The 23,589-nt window shown below is 33.9% G+C and overlaps 1 protein-coding gene across 2 annotated transcripts in view; it reads right to left on the bottom strand.

Annotated features, from left to right (window-relative positions):
• KIAA0825 (KIAA0825 ortholog) overlaps positions 1-23,589 on the bottom strand; it is a 463,565-nt gene that overhangs the window by 316,642 nt on the left and 123,334 nt on the right. For both annotated transcript variants that reach the window (XM_044662785.1, XM_044662793.1), the window contains exons 10-11: positions 21,829-22,011; positions 6,219-6,329 (exon numbers count right to left, since the gene is read on the bottom strand). In XM_044662785.1, coding sequence (XP_044518720.1) covers positions 6,219-6,329; positions 21,829-22,011 — 294 coding nt within the window. The remainder of the gene's footprint in view (positions 1-6,218; positions 6,330-21,828; positions 22,012-23,589) is intronic.

Raw genomic sequence — 23,589 nt, 5'->3', positions numbered from 1 at the left:
CATTTTATAAATATGGAAGCTGAGATAAACAGAAGTTAAGGGGTTTGCTCAGGGTCATGTAGCTAGTAAGGCTCCAAGGCCATGTTCAAACTTAGGTCTTCCTGATTCCAGGTCTAGCATTCTATCCACTGCACAACTAGCTGCCTTTTCATATATTTTGATACATCTTTGCATGCAAATTTATCAAGTATTGAAATTCCATTGTTTATGTATCTAAGTATAATATAATTTATCTGTTTATCTCTTCCAATTATGAAAATTTTTGTCTTCTCTGAGATTATGATTGCTACCAGATTTTTTTTCAATTCACATACAACATAATAAACTGATTTAACTCATTTAAACTCTTTTAAGTTCATAAATGTTTCTTGTAACCAATATAGTGTTAGATTCTGTTTTCTAATTTATTTTGCTATCCTCTTCTCTTTTATGAGTAAGTTCATCACATTCACATTCAGGGCTATAATTATTTATTGTGTATTTCCCTCCATCATATCTCTTTAATCTTTTTCTTCTCTTTGCTCTGCTCTGCACCCTCTCAACCCCCTGCCGTGTGGCAAAAGAGAAGGGATGTGACCAATACTAGTAATCTATAACAAAAGCAGTGTGCTTCTTCTACTTCACTGTTCCCCCTTTTATCACTTCAACTGTACTCCAGATGACTGGTTCTTATACTTTATTTCCTTTAATTACCCTTCACAACCTACCTCTGAAAATGAACTTTGTTTTGCTTGTGACTATTCCTTCCCTAACTTTACTTTCCCTCTCACTATTCCCTATCCCTACCTGAATGTGGATATTTAACCCTCCTTTATTTGGTTCTGATAAGAATTAAACTCTGTCTTCTCTGTTTTACACTCTTCTTTGGGGACCCAATGATGAGAAATTTTAAGTTCTAACTCTTTCTTCCTCATTGTTCCTTCCTTAAGAACATCAAAACAATGCACAAACACCCCCAGGTCCAGTGTTTGTCTAATTTAACTACTACCTCTGTGAGTCTTGAAGATGTCAGAATTCTGAAGAGACATTTGCCTCTTTTACCTCTTTCAAGATATGTTGTATTGGAAGAGACAAAACAGTGATGAAGTATAACTCCTTGTCTCTTCCAAAAGAGTGATGAAGGACAACTCCTTCATCAGTGTTTTGTCTCTTCCAATAGCTGAAATGAATTTCTCCTTAGAGGCTTTGCTTTTTTCTACAGTTTGCATTTCAAAGTTTTTACTGCAGTTTGACTTTTTTCCATTAGGAATACTTGTTCTTTCTCCTAGTAAAGGCCCATTTTTATGGACTCTTCATCCCTTTAACCCTTTTAATCTATTTTTTCCTTTTAAACTAACAATTTCAGTAATGAGGCTCATTCTCCTGACCCTCAATGATATCTATGAAATCATGTTTTTTTCCTTGCATTAGGATCACTTTGTTATTACTGATAATTTGTATGTTTGTATATGACATCTAAAGCCCATGTGCTTCGTTATTGGCCCCTCTTTAATATAATTTTCTGCATATTATTGATCCTCTATACTACTATATTTTTCTTATCTTTTACCCGCCCCTGCCCATGATAACTGATTTGGCAGATACACACATGTATAAACATATATATGTACATTCATGTGTACATATACACATGTGTATGTGTATATTCATATATACATATGCATGTGTGCACATGTGTAGATATGTGCTCCCTAGAAGGAAAGCTGTGACAAATCTAGACAGCACACTAAAAAGCAGAGACATCGTCTTGCTGACAAGGGTCTGTAAAGTCAAAGGTATGGTTTTTCCAGTAGCAATGTATGGCCATGAGAGTTGGACTCTAAGGAAAGCTGAGTACTGTAGAATCAAGGCTTTTGAATTGTGGTGCTGGAGAAGACTTTTGAGAATCCCTTAGCCAGGAAGAAGATCAAATCAGCCAATACTTAATGAAATTAATTCAGACTATCCACAGAAGGTCAAATATAGAAGTGTCGTTATTTTGGCCATATAATGAGAAGACAGGACTTATTAGAAAAGAGGCTGATGCTGGGAAATATTGAAGGCAAATGGAAAGAGGGATGGAAGAGGATGGGATGGATAGATAGTGTCATGGAAACAACAAATATAAACATGGATATACTTTGAGAGATACTGGAGGACAGAAGGGCCTGCTGTTTTATGGTCCGTTGGGTCATCAAGAGTTGGAAACAACTGAATGACTAGACAGCAACAATAGTATATAAATATGTATTCACACATGTGCATAGGCAGTTTTTTCTTCCTTTGCTTTTTCAGTTTTAAAGATTTTAATGAAATTGGAAGAATCCAAGAAAAAAAATATTGTTATTTGTCCTATAAGCTTAAACTTATTATCTTCCACATTTTAATCCCTTGGTAGAGGGTAGGGCTGCTCATCAGATTTCTTCTGTTCTTGGAAAGGATATTTTATTCTCCCTGAAAACCTGGAGAATTTAGGCATCCCTCCAGCCTTTTCATTTCCTCCTACAGGAGGAAGACTAACTTGTACTTTATATGCATAGAGTTGTTATTTTGCATTGGCAGAAACACAAACATGGTGTATTCTCTGTAGGTCACTGTAAAATTCCCCTTACCTTCCATATTTGCTATAAGGAAGACCCTCAGGCCTCTGTCATTCTTGTTAGTAGAGCTTGCTTCCAACTCTGTGGTGAATTGGTTTTGGCAAACTGCCTGCTTGCCACATGTGTTAGTTGTGCTGTAGGCAGTTCTGAATAAGGCTTAATTTATTTATTTCAGGCCTCCTACCTTTTCTGATGATAGGATTCTAACTTGCTCAGCTGTCTTTGATTGGTAATTAGCAGATTCCTACCAAACTGTAATGCCAACAGAAGCTTGCCTTTAGCTAACTCCAATGTAAGTCTCAAACAGAAATATAATTACCAGCAAGGCTTTATGAATGAAAATGAATGAATGACTATGCATTATTAAGTGCTCACAATGTGCCAGGCACTGTGCTAAATAAAACTATTTACCTATGTCTTTTCTCTATTTCCTGATTTTATTTTTTACTTTCAGAATAATATTTATAAAAATAATACAAATTAAAGAAAAAACAGATCTGGAATTATTCAACATAGGGAAGAAGGTGTGATATATGACTCAGTAGCATATTTTTTAATATGTGAATTTTAGGATTCTATTAATAATCACAGGTAGGGAGGGCTTATCAAATGTCAAGGATGACCTTATTCCCTAGAGTCATCATTCCTGAGTTGTTTATATTGTGCCTAAGATATCCAGAAGTTTGCAAAACTGCCAGATGTATAAGACTTTTACAGGGACAGACACACCATGGACACATAAGAAAAGCAAACCAGGTAACTTTGACTCCTCAGATGGCTTTGTCAAAAGAAGGTTATCACCAATGAATCTTGCCTTCTTTTCTGTCAAGATAACCAGCTCTATCGGCACAGCCCAGGAGCCAGTTTGGGAACCCCAGGCCAGAAATCTGGGCTATCTCAGCTATTATATATTATGGTTATAAAAGGGCTTACGGAGTGGCAGAGGCTGAGGCTTTTATCATAAGGCTATTGGTTACAAGGGCCTTCATGCTCCCACAGGTCAGCTGCCCTGCATCTTTGATTGAGGTAACAATGAAGAGCCCACATACCTAGATTATTACTCTATGAAATGATCTTGATTAGGAATGACACACGATTACATTTTGTTAGAAAAGTGTCAGATATATTCTTTAAAATGTGCATATGGTTACTTCAAAAGAAAAGTTAAACACTCCAAAAGACAGATATTATTCTTAAGGCAAGGACTGGCCTAGAGAATTAAGCTGCTTCAATGGCTACATGTTTTAAAACGTGAATGTGATAAGTACATATCACTTTCATGTTACAAAATCGTTGTAGCATAAGAAGTAGAACTGTGACCTGACTTTGTAGATCCAGAATGAGAAGATCAGCACAGAAAGGCAGACAAACACATAATTCCATAGACAGAAAGAAGCCTTAGGAATTTGAGGGAGTCTTGTATTTAGTTTAAAATGGGAATAAGGTGGTAATGAGAAGCAGAGGGAAAAAGTCCTTTTCAAGAACACCTGTTATCAGGCAGAAGATCTTAGAATAATCCCTAAGGAGAAGAGTTAAACAAATTAATTTAATGACATCTAAACCTCACTGGGGCAGTTGGGTGGTACAATGAATAGTGCTGGGCCTGGAGTCAGGAAGACTTGAGTTCAAATCCAGCCTTAGACACTTACTAGCTGTACAATCCTGGGCAAGTCATTGAGTCCCATTTGTGTCATTTTCCTCATCTGTAAAATGATCTGGAGAAGGAAATGGAAAATCACTCCAGTATCTTTGTAAAGAAAATCTCAAAGGGGATGATGAAGAATCAGATACAAGTGAAAAAAAAAACAAAACCTAAAGCACAAACCTCACTCAAAAAGTTCTCGTTCGATAGTGATTTAATCTAAAAAATTCAAGAAAATACATCTATTTTATATTTGACAAAATTTAGGATATAAATTTCAAGAATGTGATAATTCTTAGAATGAACAAAGAATGTCAGCTTGATTTTTGACCTAATTTTCCCAAATTAAATTGTATAATAATACAAAACAACATCTTTCACTTTACATTTGACTTCCGCTGCACAATCATAAAGATGGTCATAGTTGCAAAAATATTCTACAGTCTCATCAGCTTTCTCAAGGACTTCTTTAATCCTTTGATATTCAAATCATTTTCTTTTGCAGCAATCAGAGATAGAACAAACAACAAAGACATTAACTAATGGGCCAAATTGGTCAGAGATAGACTAGTACAGAAGGGAGGGATGCTTGAGAAGGGACTTATTTTATAAATGGTCAGCTCATTGGGGTATAATTTTGTGTTATGATAATTTTTGCTTCATTTCACTCTTGTAACTTTGTAGGGAAGCAGTATGGCATTGTGAAGGGAAGCCTTGAGGTTAGGAAGACAAGTTTCTAGGTTTGCCTTTGACACTTGTAACCAACGATTGCTGATCGGCATTGGTAGGGAGAATGTTCTCACCAAGAATTCGCTACAAACATTAAACAGGTCTGCATCAAAACAAAATTATAGGGATTTTTAATTATAGGGATTTGGCTACTGAATGCTTAATGAGGAAGTCCATTTAAGCTACCACTCAAGAGAGACACACAGACCTCAAATCCATTAATGAGGAATGTCCTCCCCCACCCCCACCCCCCAGCATATGAAGTCTTCTTCTGATGGAATGTGCACATGAGAACAATTTGTTCCAGCCACCATGAAGGTGGCTGTCACAGGTGCTACAGAATTCTCAGAGCCCTGCCAGATACCTAAGATACCACAGCCATATACTGCAATCTGGGCCACTGCCAATCACCTTAATTTTTTTCTTGTCAATGGATTTCAATGACTTTGGAAGAGACAGTGAGGCTGAGGATTTTGTGCTTGTTTCCTTCCTTCTATAAAGTCAGTCAAATATTATACATATGCATATCATAGGCACTGATAGTTAGAAGAATCATAATTTTGAGGGAAATGAAATTTCTTTAATTTCAAAATAAATATATAGAATTCTATTCTTAATTACTATCGACAAATCTTTTTCAATTCAATGAAAGCTCAATGAAGAACCATTATGTTGCGTTCTTTAATTTGGATGAGCTATTGGGACAAATATCATGTTAAATTGTTTTCTCCTTTTTTTAATTGTTCTTTATTTAAATATGAAATGATAAGGTCTTATTCTTTAAGGTCCCTTCCAGCTCTTACTCTAAGATTGTATAAGTGTAATCTATTATCTTAAAAGGTGCTTCTTTATCAATATTCCAATCCTTATAATCTTCCTACTGCTATAATTTTGGGGCCTAGGATATTCAATTTGGTTGTTGATACTAAAATGTCAAATGAACAATTCTCATAATAATTGTCATAAGAATCAAATGGATAAAGGAGAGGCTCAAAAGTGGTTAAGGAATTATCTAAACGAACTGGACTCCTCTTTTCAATTTTATTTTTTCATTATGTCACAAAAGCATGAGACAACTCTAGGTGAATATTTGAGCCTTAGTCTCAAGATAAATGTATGTATTTTAAAAGATAATACTTTCTACTTTAATAAATCATAATGTCAATGAGAAGACTTCAAAGAAAATTTTGTACAGTGATTTTATATCCATGGATACCAAGATCTTTAATATCATCAAGAGACACTCATAGAATTATTATGACACTCACCTAAGGAAAGAAGGAGAAAAATGTTCTATGCAAGAAATCCAGTGTAATGGTTGATTTAAGGGTGATTCTGAAGAATCTGAGGTAAGATCATCAGTGTCATTCTTATATGTCCTGTTAAAATAGAAATTTTTTTTAAGAAAAGAAATTGTGAAACTTCACCTATTAGATCTCATTAAAACTTCTTTGGATTTAGCAATTCTTTACAGCTAATTAACCAAAAAGAAAACTGTTCTGGGGTTACCACAAAAGAGATTGTCTCCCTTGGGCATATACTACACATCAATATGTGACTTAGAATATGGAAAGGCAGACATGGGCAGTCAGGCCAAAAAATCATGAAAAGATGTTCCAGGCTTCTCTGAGGACCTTTATACTGTCTACACTTACAGAAAAAACATGGTAATTTTAAATATTAGCAATCAATCAAAACATTTATAAAAGTAGCTTCTGTGGCTAAGCACTATATTGTGCTATTATTCCTGAAAAATATAAAATGAAATTTGTTGATTACGTAAAACTAAAAGGAGAGATATTGGCATTGTTTTCCATTTCCCATATCTGCAGTGTGGCTAAAACAAAATTTCTTTTAGAAGGCTCATGGGATAATTTTTTAAAATAACTTTTCTTAAAATAACTTACTAAGACACAAAGTCTTAGTAATGACTCTTAAGACAGAAGGGCAAGGGTTAGGCAAATGGGGTTAAGAGACACACATCAAGGAAGTGTTTGAAGCCAGATTTGAACCTAGGTCCTCCTGACTACCAGATCCACTGTGCCACCTAGCTGCCCCTAGGACCATAGGATAATAAATTAAGAGTTGGGAGGAAGGAAAGAAGGAATGAAATAAGCAGTTACTAAGTGCCTACTATGTGCCAAGCACTCTGTTAAGCACCATGTTATAAATATTATATCATTTGGCCCTCAGAATAATCCTTTGAAATAGATGCCATTTTACATAGGAAGGAAGATGGTCCAGTTTCCTATTAGCTGTGCCACCTGGTTGCCCCTAAGCACTTCAGAGGGGGCTTGAGAAGTTGTCTAGATTGAACTTTCACTTTATAGATGAGGAACTAAGCTCTGAGAGGTTGTGACTGCCCAAGTCATATGTCTGTTAAATATCTGATGAGATTTGGACCCAAGCCTTTCTGACAAGAAGTCTAGTGCTCTACCCACTACACCCTGCTGCCTCTCAGGGAATAAATATGACTTGACTTATAAGAAATTAATCCTTATCAATAACAAGCATTTATTAAAAAGTTCCCTCTGCCCACCTTTTTCTAAGGAAGTCTTGGGTTCCTGCCAGAAGGCAAAGCAAGAGATTGGGGCCATATGGTTACCCCTATGTTTTCCTCAGAGAAAGGGTCTTGGGCTAGAATCATACCTCTCTGCCCTTCCTACCTAGTATTAGTATTGTTGTTAAGTAGTCTTCATTACCCCCTTTGGGGTTTTCTTGGCAGTTACTGGAGTAGTTTGCTATTTCCTTCTCCAGGTCATTTTACAAATGAGGAAACTGAGGCAAACAAGATTAAGTGACTTGCCATACTGGGGTTGGATTTGAACTCAGAAAGATGAGTCTTCCTGACCACAGGTCAGGCACTATCTACTGTGCCAGCGAGCTATCCATTGTTAGTGAAGGGGAGATAATTTTTAGGTTCAAACTGCATTCCTTACATTCCTTTAATAGGGAACAAGAGCCCCAAACTATGTATTCCAGGGCCACAAAGAGAATGGGGAATAGCCAGAAGGGAATTCTGGAAGGACTGTGAAGGTGGCATTTGAGCTAAATCTTGAATTAAGATAAGCATGTTGCCATTGTTCAGTTGCTTCGTTTGTGTCCAACTCTGTAACCCCATTTGGGGTTTTTTAGCAGATATTGGAGTGGTTTGCCATTTCCTTCTCCAGCTCATTTTACAGATGAGGAAACTAAGGCAAACAGGACTAAATGACTTGCCCAGGGTCACACAACTAGTAAGTATTTGAGGCCAGATTTGAACACAGGAAGATGGGTCTTCCTAACTGTAGGCTTAACATTCTATTACACCACCTAGTTGTCCCAAAAGTAAATGTGAGGAGGGAGAGCAGTCCTGATATGAGGGACAACCAGAATTCATCACCTAGTGGCTAGCCTATTGGCAATGAACCTCTCATTACTTAGCAGGGCTGATGAGCCAGGACCATTTGAGAAACCTTTGAATATAATATAACCTACAAGAGCTCAAATAAAAATCCAGCATCATCACTTCCATACCATCAATCTAAGTATTACTTAAACTTATCTGGAAGTAAATTATAACACTCCACCTATCCTTGGCTTTTCATTGCATTTATGATCAAGTTCTTTGCTGTAAAGCCAGGTTCAGTCAGATTACAACATTTCTCTCATCTTTTCCTACTTCCCATTGTGCCTCTCAGGTTCACGCTACTCCATTTATCCAATTATCTACCTTCCACTTAATTTTTCCCAAGATGTAGCCTATGCCCAGAATACTGTTTCTTGCCATAGCTTTCTAAGTTACCTCTAAATGTTTAAGGAGCTCCTTAAATTCTACCAACAAAATAACTTCCCTGACTAATAGAAAGAAAAAAAAGAAAATTTCCCTTGGCTATTTCTGACATAAATATGAAGTTCCCTTGATGATTCTCTTCCATCTGCCACTCAAAAATATGGTCTTTCCCCTCTGCTTGCATTAAATTTTCTGTTTCTGTGTCTTTTGCTGAATGCATATCTCTAACTTAGAACTCTGTCCTTTAAATCTGAAGTTCCTTGAGAGTTAGGATCACATTGCTTAACCTGTATAATACCATGGGAAACTAAGTACTTAATGAATGTACTCTGATTTTTTGATAGAGACTGATTTTTTTGATAGAAACTACCTGGAAAAATCTTTAAGAATGGGCAATTGTGTAGTTGCTACAAAATGATACCTAATTACAACATCACCTCTCCAGATTATAAGAAAAATGGAACAACTACTACTAATAATGGAATAGGGTTTTTAGTGCCAGAAATTCTCAGGGAATAAATTGCTGGCAACATACTTTTTCGCCAGAACATTTCTTCCAGATACCTAAGTTCACTTATTCCTCTGACAGTTATACAATAATACTGGTAATTGTAAGGTTGTTTTGGCTATAAGAAATTTTATGGCAGATGTTTATGGTCTCAGAGGGGGAGGGATCTGTATGAGCATTTAATTCCACAGCAAGATCCCAAATTAGTTTCATTATTCTGGAGAGTATAACAGGGTGAGAATTGATCCACAAGCCTCAATGGAGGAATGAAATGATGAGATAGCTACAAGATATATTCTAATGATGTTTTGTTGTAGGGTTAGAAAGAGGGGGTGCTATAAATAATTCAGAGTAGAAGATAAAATATAATTGCATGAGCTGTAGCATGTTTTCCCCATGAAACACAATAGCATTTCTATACAGGGAAGTAATTATTCCTTTTAAAAAATAATTAAATGGACTATAGGTTGCACAGAATGATTATTAAATTTCCAAGCTTTCTTCCCACTCCAAAATATAGCAACATCTAAAATCAAGAACTCATATCTTAGAATATCTTGTGTATGGATTCAGAGTTATCCTCGGCCAAATCATAAAGCAGGTGGTTTGCTTTCCTTGCTCTCTCCTTTTGGCTCCCTTCTCCCTTCTGTTTACATTTTTTTTGCCTTCATTAGTCAGTATGGACTACCTTCATGTTGCCTTCTACTCCCTAAACCAGTCTTATCCTTCCTGAGCTGTGGTCTATAATCCAAAATTATGCCTTCAGCATGCTGATGAATTATACTTGTTTTTTATAATAAGCTGCCAATGACAGGAAAGAAGGCTTAATCTGTTTAACAGGTCATAAGCTATGTTTTTCCTCCCTTAGAAGATACAACTAGTATTAAATTCACAGGCTTTTTACGATTTAAAAGTGTCTATCTGTTAATACCTCCAGTTAATCACTAATGGAATTTCAAGCAGTTAATGGAGAGAGGTGTCCTTTGTTTGGGACAGCCTATTCAGTGGTCCTCAATTTCACTATGTAGGGAATTGTCTAAAAGGCAATGTAAAATATCAGCTTTTTGTGGATATATATGCAAATATATATATATAATTTCAGTATAATAATTAGAATCAAGGAATATCAACAGTTAATATTTGTAAACAGGTTAAAACTTGTGATTCTAAGTACCCTTTTTCTTCTTCCTCCTCACCCCCCTTCTCTTTTCCATGCCTTCCACACTATAACTATAGAAAGAGAAGGGTTGAAAGAACTATGGGAGGGGCAGCTGGGTAGCTCAGTGGAATAAGAGTCAGTCCTAGAGACGGGAGGTCCTAGGTTCAAATCTGACCTCAGCCACTTCTCAGTTGTGTGACCCTGGGCAAGTCACTTGACCCCCTTACCGCTCTTCTGCTTTGGAGCCAATACACAGTATTGACTCCAAGATGGAAGGTAAGAGTTTCAAAAAAAAAAGTTTAGCAGGGAATTCTTAACTAATACTGGAGGGGGCAGCAGGGTAGCTCAGTGGATTGAGAGCCAGGCCTAGAGAGGGGAGGTCCTAGGTTCAAATCTGGCCTCAGACACTTCCCAGCTGTGTGATCCTGGGCAAGTCACTTGACCCCCATTGTCTACCCTTACCACTCTTCTGCCTTGGAGCCAATTGGCTCCAAGACGGAAGGTAAGGGTTTTATAAAAAAGAAAAAAGAAAGAACTATGGGATACTTTGTATTTATTAATTTCATGGGTTGCCATTAACCCCCCAAATTGTCAAATGACTGTGCTTCATGTCAAACTTCTTATGATTAGACTTTCCTTATCAAGTTAACACTTGAAGAGAAATCTTCTATTTCTTGGACTTCACTAGAAGCTCTTTTTGGGATACTGAAGACCATTTTAGGGATCAAGATCAGAGTTGCCCTGATTTGGTTCCTACCAACCCCAAATGTGTTACCTCAGCATTTAGACCTGTTGGGGATAGTCTAATCAAGAGAGTGTAACTCAGGGCAGAAGGATGTAGGTCTTTTGTCATGTTAAAATGGCAAAACAATCCTCTCACAGGCTAGTGAGTGGGAAGAGCTTTTTAAAAGGAGAAACTATCTTTATTACCTGCTTCAAGACGATACTGTCTGGCAAGTAATGCTCTCTATTATGGAACCTGACATCAGAGGTAGGAGCAATGGGGGAGAGGTGCTCTTTCTGCTTTGTGCTTCCTTCTCTGAGGAGGGAAGTGAATATTGTTCTCAAAGTACACAACTCTAGGCTAGGGAGTCAGTCACCTTATGCATTTGAAAAGTTTCAAGGTTCAGTGCCCAATGAGTGGACTTGACAGGAAGGAAAGGAAGAAGATAGTATTGAAGCAGACAGCCATTGAGAAAAGAAGGCTAAGCCACTGGTTTAACATGCCAAAAGACATGGACTTTCAAGGAGACAGGACCTCCTCAGCAGTCCTGCGAAGGTTTAGATGATGTTTAACTTATCAGCTCCCCATTGCATCATACAGCATTCCATTTCCTGTCTTTACTCTTTTATGCTGGTCATCTCTCCTGCCTCTAATGCAATCCATCTCATAGTGTCCCTCATTCCCTTTAAGGTGTACCTTAAACAGCGTCTTCTGCATTCCTTCCTGATCCTCCAACAGCTAGTGAATGTTTATCTAAGTTCCAGATACATATTATTTCTTACAATGCGATGCAATGATATTTTATTTCATTCATATTCAGAATTGATGGTCATGTACTTTGTTTCCAGTTTTTCTACCACAAAAGGTGCTTCTAGGAATACTTTGGCACAGTATCTATCTATGTATCTATGTATCTTTCTATCCATCCATCCATAGCTGTTTGTCTGTTTGCCTGTCTGAATATATAACTTTCTCTCACCTCTTTAAGATTATTGAAATATAGTGGCATCACTAGCTCAGACTTTTCTCACATAATTAAAACTGTCTTCCAGAACAGATGGACCAATTCACAGAACTAATAATAACGCATCAGTGTTTATGTCTTCCCACAGTCTCTCTAATAGTTACAATTCCCAACATTTATCATTCATTTTTTTGTGAAACTTTTAGAGGTAGCATATTTTAGCATTCAGAAAACTGGCCTCAGAATCAGAGAGAGCTGAATTCAAATACCAATTCTGATATAGAGTAGCTATGAGTCCATGGTCACTTAAACCTGTCAGGGACCCAGGCAAAATTCTAAAACTAGAAGTTGCAGAGAAGGTCAAATTATATTTTTCAAAGATATGCTTCACCAGAGCACCTTACATTAATGAAATAAGAAATCTGATAATAAAAAATAAAGCAAAAACTGAGTATTATCTTAATTTGCATTTCTGTCATTTTATTAGTAGTTTGGAATTTTTAAATTTAAATTAAAAAAAATTTAAATATGGTTGTTAACCATTTTTCTCTTGAAATTTATTGCAAATTATGAACATATTTATATTCTTAGAACACTAATCTATCAAACAGTTTGATATATTTGCATCAGTTCCTATATATCATAGATACTAGTGATATTTAAGGCAAATGGTTTTTGCATCAAATGTATTTTCTTGTAAGTGTTTTGATTTTCCTTATGTGAAGGACTTTTTAATTTTATATAAACAAAATTGTCCACATTATCTTTAATGACTACATCGATTCCTTGTTTGATTAAGACTTCTCCCCTGGACATATTTGTGAAATTAACCTCCCTCCAACTCATTTTTCAAAAAAGGTCTTAGTGGCATATCCCTTTGGAAATTACAATATATGGTGTAAACTGTTTCCCAGTTTCCCCAGCAGTTCTTATTGAACAAAGGACACCAAGGAGTAATGTTCTTTGGTTTATTGAATCATGGGCTACTGTGTTCAACTATTCCTGAATCTTGCTCATCTAGCTCTACTATTATACATCTCCATTATTTAAACTAATACCAAATAATTTTGATGATTACCGATTTGTGATGTAAATCACAAATTTGTAAGATCTGGGTGTCTCAGCCTTTCCCTTCCCCTATTCCTACTTTTTCCATTATTTCCCATCAGGGTTTAGAGCTTTTTTTCTCCAAATGAATTTAGTTTTTATTTGGTCAATTTCTCTAAAATAAAAACATGGCAGTTTGATTGGTATAGCACTAAACATGTAAATGAATTTAGGCACTATCATTTTTCATTTCATTGCATTACCCAATCATTAATAATGAATGTCTCAAATAATCTATCTATATTTCTAGAAAGTATTTTGCAGTTTCTGTGTGTTTTGATAGGTTAACACCCAAGCATTTTTTCATTTTGTAATAATTGTGAGTGGTATTTCTCTTTGCAAGTTTACTGGGTTTTGTTATTAACATCGAAAATGACTGATAATTTCTGTGAATTTATTTTGTATCCTGCTTCTTTAACTAAAGCTATTATTTCAGTTAATTTTTTTTATTGAATTTGGCGGGAAGTCTAAGTAATTATCATATTGGCTACAGGATCAATATTGCCATTTCCTTACCTATGCTTATTACAATTTCTTTTCTTATCTGAGATAGCTAGCTAGCATCTCTAACACCATCAAACAATAATGAAGATAGTGCTTCACTTCTGATCTTTTTAAGAAAGTTTCTAAGAATATTTCTTATTTTTAAATCTTATTGAGGAAAAATTCTTTTAATCATATGCTTATTAATGCTATTAAAACATGAATTGTATTGTATTGGCAGAAGCCAATGGCTTTTATGTATCTCTTGATATCAGCATTAAGATATTTATTTTCTACACTGTTAATATGATTCATTATATTTGTATATTTATTAATATTGAAAACATCCTTTCATTCTTGCTATAAACCTAACCTGTTCATGGTGAATAATGCTTAGAATGTTTTATTATAACTTCCTTCCTATTTGACATTTCTTTATCAGTTTTCATTAATGAAAATAGCCAGGTGCCATGGGAAAAGAAATTAATTTAGAATCAGATGATGTGACTTCAAATACTACTGATGGTTGCAACTTGTATAATCTTGAGCACATATCACTTAAGCTCTCATTTATTTGAAAGCCTTTGCCTCTAAGGAACTTCTAGGTCTAACTCTACAATCATGTGATCTCAGAATTTTATGAAATAGTCTACAGTTTCCTTTCTCTATTTTTCCCTGGCTTAGGTAGCAAGATCATATTTGCTTAGTGGATTTGTTAAGTGGCCTCCTTTTCCATTTTATATGTTTCCTTATCTTTTTTTTTTTTTTTTTTTTTGCAAATGGCCACATAGCACTGGGTTTAATTATTTATTAAATATTGTATAGAATTTATTTATAAATCCATCATGTTCTAGTTTTTTTCCCACTGGAAATCTATCACTGGCTCAGTTTCTTTTTCTGAGTTAAATTGTTTAGGTTCTCTATTTATTACTCAGTTAATCTGGGTATTTTGCATTTTTATAAATATTTAACTTATTTATATTTTTACTTTTTTGGCATATAATTGAGTTTAATGATTTCTTATAATTTCTTATTACAGCTTTATTTTTACATTTGTTATTAATTTTCCCTTCAAATTATTTTTTCCACTCCTTTTTATCCAAATTAGCTGTTTTGCTTATTGTATTGGTATATTTTGATAACCAACTCATTTTATCACTTTAATAATCTTTTTAAAATTATAAGATCTCTACTTTTGTACTAATTTGAAGTCTACTAATTTGTTGGCTTTCTAGGCTTTCTTTTTGCAATGAATGGTCTTCTCTTTTATTGATATGTTTATAAATATAAAATTCCCCTTAGGATTGCTTTAGCATTCTCTCAGATATTTTAGTAAGTTTTTGTTACTATTTTTATGTTTAGGATATACAAGTAAATATCCCAATATGAATCTTTTATTTATAATTCCCTTACTTTATTAGTAAATTTTAATATGATATGATCTAAAAAGATGTATAATATTTATGTGTTTGTTTTTAATTTTTATGCCTTAGCATTTGACAAATATGGCAAATATTTGTAATGGTGCCATTCAATGTTGCAAAATATGCATACTTCTTTTAATTCCCATTCTGCAATCACCAAAGATATATATACCAACTTTTTCAAAAGTTCTTTTAAGATTCTCAACTTTTTGTGTGCTTTTTTTGCCTTTAGATTCATCTAAGTCCAAAAAAAATTAAGTACCCAACAGTTAGTATTTTAGTAGACCTTCCTATTGTTTTTGTTACTTTTTTTCCATTATGCACTTAAATGCCATAACACTTAAAATTAATATACCTAGTATTGATAGTGTTTATTATCTATAGTCTTTATATATGATGTAGTTTTCCTCCTTATTTCTCTTAACTATGTTGATTTTTACTATTATCTTATCTGAGATTATGATTGCCATTCTTGCTCATATATTTTTTAAAAGGGCAAAAAATTCTATCGCAATTCATCAAATTAATTCTCAAAATCTTTAATTGTACTTTTTATGAAAAAATTGGGGGAGTTTTGCTTTTTGATTTATTCTTCCTCCACTTTATGGACAAATTCATGTCCATATATTCATAGCTATGATTTTTCTATTATAATTTCTTATTTTCCCATCAACTTATAAGGGAGTTAAAGGAAATTATCAGTAGGTATCTCTACTTAAACTTCTCAAAACAATCTAATCTCATTTCTCTCCTCTCCCCTTTTTGTCTCAGCCCAGACTTAAGTCACTTGGAGTTGAAGTTTTCTTCTTTTTATAATGTGTGCTATAGTTATAGTTTGCTTTTCTTGTGGCTATCTCCTTTTCACTTTAAACTACTCATCGGTCCAGGTCTCTATTTTTTTTTTAAACTTACCTTGCCAAACTCAGGTAAAAGTGAATTATTTAAAAAGTCCTTACTTTCCATCGTAGAATCAATATTGTGTATTGGTTCCAAGGCAGAAGAGTGGTAAGGACTAGACAATGAGGGGTTTAGTGGCTTGCCCAGGGTCACACAAGTAGGAAGTATCCAAGGCCAGATTTGTACCTAGAACCTCCCATCTATAGGCCTGGCTCTCAATCCATTGAGCCACCCAGCTGCCCCCCTAAAAGTGAATTTTATCAGAGACCATTTACTCTCATTTTACTTCCTTCCTTCAATAATATTCTATGGCATGCCAATTATGAGAAATCATAAAAATAATAATAAAAGCCACCCCCTCCCCACTTCTCTCCCTCCCTCCCTTTCACTGACATCTTCTCTAACCAAGGTCATAATTTTGCCTTCAGTTCTCTGGTACGTTTGGTCTCTTCTTATCTACTTGAAGTATTTTTTCTTTTATCTCTGGACTCTGGAGGGTGGCAACTACATTTATGGTTATTTTAAGTGTGAAATTCCTCTCTGGGGGAAAGTAGTAGATTTCATCTACCATCACTTTACCTTCTAGCTCCTAGTCTTCTGATTAATTTTTCTTTTATAATTTCTTGAAATATTGGACTTAGGTTTTTTTCTCTGTGTGTGAGTATGCTTTTCTGGGAATCTAGCAAAATTTTAAATTTTGTCTCCTTATTCTGTTTCAGGTTAGCTACTTTTGATCATGGATATCACATGTGTTTTTCCAATCTGCCTATCATTTGATAATGGATAGTCAATAGCAGTGATGGTTACTTGATTGGCTGGGAAGTCATACAATGAGTATTTCTGATCTGTTATGTCTGAACTTGTCTTGGCTTTGAAGTTGCTAGTCACTGCCATTTAGAGTCCATAAATAGACTCTAAATTGGAACTCTGAGTTGCGAGGGTTAAATAGGAAGTCAGAAAAAGATAGAAAAGGGCCATAAGATCTCAATGCATGGCCTGAAATGGAAAGTGGGAATGGAGAGGTCAGTAGAACAATGAGTGGAGAGTTTGGACTTATGAAAGACTCACTTTCATCTTGCTGAAATGCCCCTCTCAGATAAGATTCCATTAACAATACAGAGAGATAACTTTAAGATCTATATGCCCTAAAAAAAGAACAAAAACAATTTTATGGCAAAGTTCTACAGATGTTTGAAGATAAATTTATACAGATTACATCAAGAACTAACTAATTACAGCTAGAACACAATATGGTTATATGCTCAAAAGAAATTGACCTAGCTGTTCATCTGCAAAAAACAACTGCATATTTCCAGGATTAGAACCAAGAGATAGGCAGGGAAAGTGCACATTAATAAATATGAAAGAAAAACAATGAACGTGGGCCAGAAATTAAGAGAACTGATGAGGTCAGGATGAATCACATGTGGAAGATTGTGTGTCAATTTTAATAACTTCTAACTGTTCCCTTTCACCAAAGCCCACATTTTTGCCTCAAAGTGAAAGGTAGTGTGATTATATTGAATAAAAGCTGGTCTTAGAGTTAAGAACAACTAGGTATAAGACCCACCTCTGTCACACACTAGCTGTCCCACTTAAAGTTGTAGGAGCTCCCTATACTGATGAAATGGCAGTTATTTAAACACACATATAGACATATCTGCATAAATTATTGATGCTATATGACTACGAATCATGAAATGCTTTCTATCAGACAAACAATAATTGTAGGTGGCCCAAAAGGCAATGGGAAAAGATATGGTGGGCATAAATAAGCAGTAGTGTGTTACCAAAGTTGTCCTCAAGTTCTAGGGTCTATTTTAGCCACTAGGCAAACTTGATACCTAGCTTGTAGACAGAAGATACTGACTATGCTTTATGCTTTATGCTTTATGGTGCTTTATGCACCAACTTTGAAAAGGTTCTTAAAAATTTTTACCCAAAAAATTATATTTTATTAGGATTATTGCCACTTCAATGTGTCTAGTAAATTAAAATGTAGAAATTTAGACCATCTACTCTTTTGTTTTCATGAGGAATTTCTCCATAAATTACATAGATAGAAGAAAATGAATGGTGGAAAGGAGAAAGGAAGGGGAATTGGGTTGTTGAAAGGTGGGACAGTCAGAGAAACTTTGACTTTTTTTGTAATTTTATATCAGAGCAGATATATTTCAAGGATTTAAAAGAGTCAAGTCCAGAGATCACATCAGCTGTTGTCTCTGTCAAGGAAAGCAAACTGGTAATATGAGCTACTTTAAGGGTTATAAGATCTTTCCTCTGCCTATCCTTTCTGGAACCATGATCACAATCATCATTTTGTAAGATTTTCTATAAACATGACTGACATATTAGAAAGTACCTTCCATCTTTGGGTTAAGAGCCCAGTATTCTAAATTTTGTCTCACCACTTCTTAATACTCTAAAAGTGTTGAAATGCCATTCTCCCATGTTATTTTTTGTTTTAACACTTGTATGGTCATATGACACATGAAAAAATTTTAGTACTACATATGCATGTGTGTATATGAAACATTGTATTTTCTGTTAAGAATACCCAGTGAAGTTTCTATAGTTAGTGCTCTGAAAATCTATAGCTTATAAGGGCAATTCCCCAATTAATGAGTCAAAGATTGTCAACAACAATTCTCAGAAGAAATCCAAACATTGAACAATCGCGCACATGCGTGCGTGCGTGCGTGTGTGTGTGTGTGTGTGTGCGTGTAGTTACAAATCACTACTGAAAAGAAAAATGCTAGTCAAAACATTTCTGAGATTTCACCTCATACCCCTAATGCTAGCAAAGATGACAAAAGATTAGAATGATAAATAGGGGAATGACAGAAATAAAGACACACTAATACATTATTGGTTGAGCTGTAAATTGATAACATAATTCTTTAAAACAATTTAGAATTATGGTGGAAAAGTGACTAAAATGTTCGTATATTTTGCCCAAGAAATCTGATTTCTAGACATAAATCCCAGGGAGATTGAAGAGCCTAAGTTCCCAAAAGCAACAATATATATAAAGCAGCATTTTTTGTGTCAGTAAACAACCAAAAACAAAGTAGATAGCTGTTCCTTGGGAAGTTACTAAAATAGTAGTGCATAAAAATGAAATAAAATATTACTTCACCACAAGAAACAATGAATACAAAGAATTCAGAAAAGCACAGAAAAAGACATATAATCTGAAAAGGGTGAAATAAGAAGAACCAGAGAATAAATATATACAACAAAATAAATGGAAAGGACAAAAAAGGGAAACAAAAAAGAGAAAAGGAAAGAAAAGAAATTGAACTTCATGTAATTATAATGATCAAACTTGTCTCTGAAGAATGGCCAAACTACCAGACTCAATTAATGAATTAGCTTTGCTTCTTTTTTCTTCTCTTTTTTTCCCTTTCTTTGTTAGAAGGTCAGTGGGTAAGGGATAAAGGAAGGATAGTCAAAAATGAAGGTAATGTAAAAATAAAAAGGTATCAGGAAAAAATATTTTTAATTTTTTTTTACTTGTTGAATACAAACTAGATTAAATGTTTTGTACACACAAGTACAGTGCAAGTTCTAAGGTTACTAATCTTTCTACATTGTTTACCACACTGCTTTAAATTATAAGCATTTGAAAAACATACTTAACACACATTTTGTCTCAGCAGATCTTCCCATGTCTCGGGAGCACTCAATTGTAGAATTTCTTTAATAATATCCTAACAAAAACTAGGCACCGCACAGACACAGAGCTTTTAAAAAGAACACCTGTTTTGTAATGGGGGTTTTATCCTCTTATTAAAAGCTTTCAAAATCATTTATTTTTTTCTGAATCATTTAGTGACCCATTTTAAACTCAAAACAGAAAATGTGTTGTGTCTTATTGTCACACAAATACAGAATAAAGTCAGTCACTTTTATAAATGCTTATAGCTTTAATGGACACATAACCCCCTTTACCAATAGCAACTGACATACTAACTGTTTTCAGCAAATGTAATTTCTGGGGAAGATTGTTTAACTGTTTCTTGTGAAGAAAAAAAAAGCTATTGTGTCAAAACAATATATATATATATATATAAATATATATCAATGAAATTCAAAATAAACAGAATAAGATTCATGACAAGCATGTTATTATGAGACATTTCAGAAACATTTTCTAAAAATTAAGCCATATCAGTATCTAAATACTTAATTTTTATGGCATACAACTAGACACTCCTTTCGCTAAAATATAGGTCTAAAAAAAAGTCTAACATTTTGACCTTGAAGACAGAAAACACAAATAAGGGCCACCTCATGTTATATCTAGTTTTGTGTAAGGTTTATTTTTATTTGGGACTCGAGTCCTTTAGTATTTTCTCCCTAGTATTTGGAGAGAACAGGAAGATTTGGAATGATCATCCCACCAATGAGAAATATACTTCAAAAGTAGGAATTTTGCTATAGGAGAATATCTATGAATTTGACTTAAAATTTAGGTAGACTCACTTAGAAGCTTTGAAATAATGTAATAAATTTTATTGTCATAGAGAATATTTATAGATATATAGGTAAATGCCTGTGTTTGTATATATGCGTGTATACACATACACGCATATATACCTACTTATATATATGCCCACATATGCATGTGTACACACAAAGCATCTCCAGAATCTTATTTCATTTGAAGTTTGATTTAACCATTATCTTAGTCTTTTTTTTTTAACTCAAGTCAAACATTTCATTGACCTTTCTCAGATTAACTTAATGGAAAAATTTGTCCTTACATTTGTAGTTGTGAATTTTCATGTTACAAAGCACTCTATTTGTACTTAATATTCAATAAAATCATTAACAACTCATTGGGTAGAATATACAATATTCTTGGCAAAAATTAGCAATTGAAAATTGTTGAATGAGTCTGTAGCCAAAGCAGAAAAAGGATATAAAATCTTTATACTAAAGAAACAAATATTAAAAGGTCACAAGTTAATAATAATGAATGTGGTCTTTATTCTGAATAAAATTTGCAATCTTTGATAAACATTTATTTGTTATATAGATGCATTGTTATTTTAACTTTTCCTATTAATCTGTGACAAACCATGAAATTCAATATTTCTCACCATGACCAATCCATGACATTCACCAACTTTGTTCCTAATTTTCACAGAGCCTTACTCTTAGATCAAATGATCCACAGGACAGTTAGTAGGGTGATTTTTCTCATCTTTGGCAAATAAGCTTAGTTTACACTAAGATATATTATGAGTCTCAAGCTCTGAGATTTTAATGATTATGATATTATAAAATAGCAAGCTCTTGGCAATTTATTTTACTATCTCTTGCCCCTTCTAAGTATTCCATTTCTAAAATTAGTCCTCAACCCAAGGCTGTCAGAGAGAACAATCTGTATGCATTCAATTTGTTAAAAGCCAAAGAGTGGGTGAAAATTATAGGGAAATTGAAATAAAGATTGTTAATTACTTTTTGAATTTCTAACACAAAAATGTCTGGAAATGAAGATTCTCTGAAAATAATGATTTTATTTTATCCTACCCAGTGACTTAAAAATATATTAGTAGGCCAGTTTTATCCAAAGTAATGGCAATAATATGAAAATTTCTTAATTATCCATAAATTAATCCATAAGCTAGTGGAGAAGGCACAGGACTCTGAGTCAGGAAGGCCTAGTTTAAAATCCCACCCCATTTTCCTTAAAGTTTTTCTTACTGATAAAATGGAGCAGTTGTACCTAATGGCCTCTGAGGCTCCCTCTTGCTCTAAATGTGTAATATTATGAAGAACAATTACTTTGATAAATCATGCAGCCTAAAAATCACAAGTCTCATACTTACTTATATAATTCTGTTAATGGTGACGTCAAAATGATCATTGTTGTAAACAGATTATTGCAGTGGGTATGGATTTTCAAGATCTTTTCATTTATACATTCACGAGGATTCAAAAGTTCCTGCACTGATCTACAAACTGACCAAAGCATTTCTTCAGTGCATATTAAAATTGCAGTAACATCAAATCTATAGAAAGTAAAAAGACAATGTATTAAAAAGTAATTCTTTTACCCTTGATATTTACAATGTCACCCATATGTGGAAAGAGTTGGGTGGGTGGAAGCCTAAGTAAAGGGGAAGGATTAAGCATAATATTAAGCAGTACTAGATGGGATAAAAAAAATTAAGTGATTTAACTATAGTTTCTTGTGTGAAGCAGTAATAACATTCTCATTAGCAACAATAAGTTCTAGAACTGGAAAGCATTTCAAGAGTGTAGGTCTCTCTTCAGCTATGTGGTATCCTTAATTTGCATTAATGGGGGAAATAAAAACAACAACAAAAAAAATGGTATAAAAAATGAAAAAAAAGCCATGAGATTGAGTTGAGAGCCAGAGGTAGCTGAAATTTGCTTTTGTTAGCATTACTTCGATGTGTTTTATTAAAAAATATTTTTGTATGTAAACGAATCCCATGTATCCCACTGAACTTTTTAAATTTCAAATTTCCATTCTTTCATTATCTAAGGATAGAGTTAAGTAAAAGATGTAAGACTTGAAGTACAAATAAGACGATAGAAAGGGAGGAGAACTCAAGAACTGTTTGGTCAATTCAGGCAATCTGGAAAATTTTATCTTTTGGCTTCCACTTAATTGGAAATTTCTAAGTATCTAAATATCTTTAGTTATTATGTGACAATATAATTAATCATACAAAAGTCAAACAGGGCATTCAGACTATAAGAAGACCATCAATACTAAATAGTCTTAACTAGATTCAAATGTGACTTGTATACATGTTTTGCTACATAAATTACAGATTATTAAAAAAGGGTAAAAGGTAATATTTAATTTTAAATTATTCACAAGGAAGCTTTAACTTTAGCTTAGTGTTTAATGTCACGTTTTTTAAATTGAAAAGGATATGACAGATGTCTAAGGAATTGACCATCTACTAATGGTGGACAGAGGTAATCTTTAAAATACAAAATATAAGATTAAATTACAAAATCAAGTGTAGGGAAAGTAACTCTTCAGCTTTGAATACAATGTTTATATTACCAGCAGAAAACAACCACCTGAATAGTATAGTTAAGCAATAAATATATTTCATACTTTGTGTGAATATACTTTTAATATGCTATGAATTAATGGCTATAAATTTTATAGTCAAAAGGGATTTGTCACTAAAAACATTAATAAAAGAAATTATTTTGTGCCCTAAATGGCATTTTCCATTTTGTTCTTCAGCAGACAATATTTTTTATCTTGTTCAGTAATTTAAAACAGCTTTTACAAAATACTGTATTTATGGAACACTAAGTCCAGGGCCTAGATACTCTGAAAATTACAGCATACTTTGGAGGAAAGTGATCAAAAATTTATTCTTCCTGCCAGGAAAAAACTTCTTAATTATATGTAAAAGAATACAAGTATAAAAGAATATTTTTTAAATAGTATCATTTTATATAATAGTATTGCTGTAAGATATCAGTTTATATATGAAATTAAATTACAATATTGAATAGTTATTACTAAGTCACCTCAAAGTTAATGTCCTTAATTTAATACCCAATTAATGTTGCCCCAAATGTTCCTAGAAATA

This window comes from Gracilinanus agilis, chromosome 1, assembly GCF_016433145.1.
Source record: "Gracilinanus agilis isolate LMUSP501 chromosome 1, AgileGrace, whole genome shotgun sequence".
NCBI lineage: Eukaryota > Metazoa > Chordata > Mammalia > Didelphimorphia > Didelphidae > Gracilinanus > Gracilinanus agilis.
Note: the sequence above shows the minus strand (reverse complement) of the source record. Positions and strands in the feature narration are given on the sequence as shown.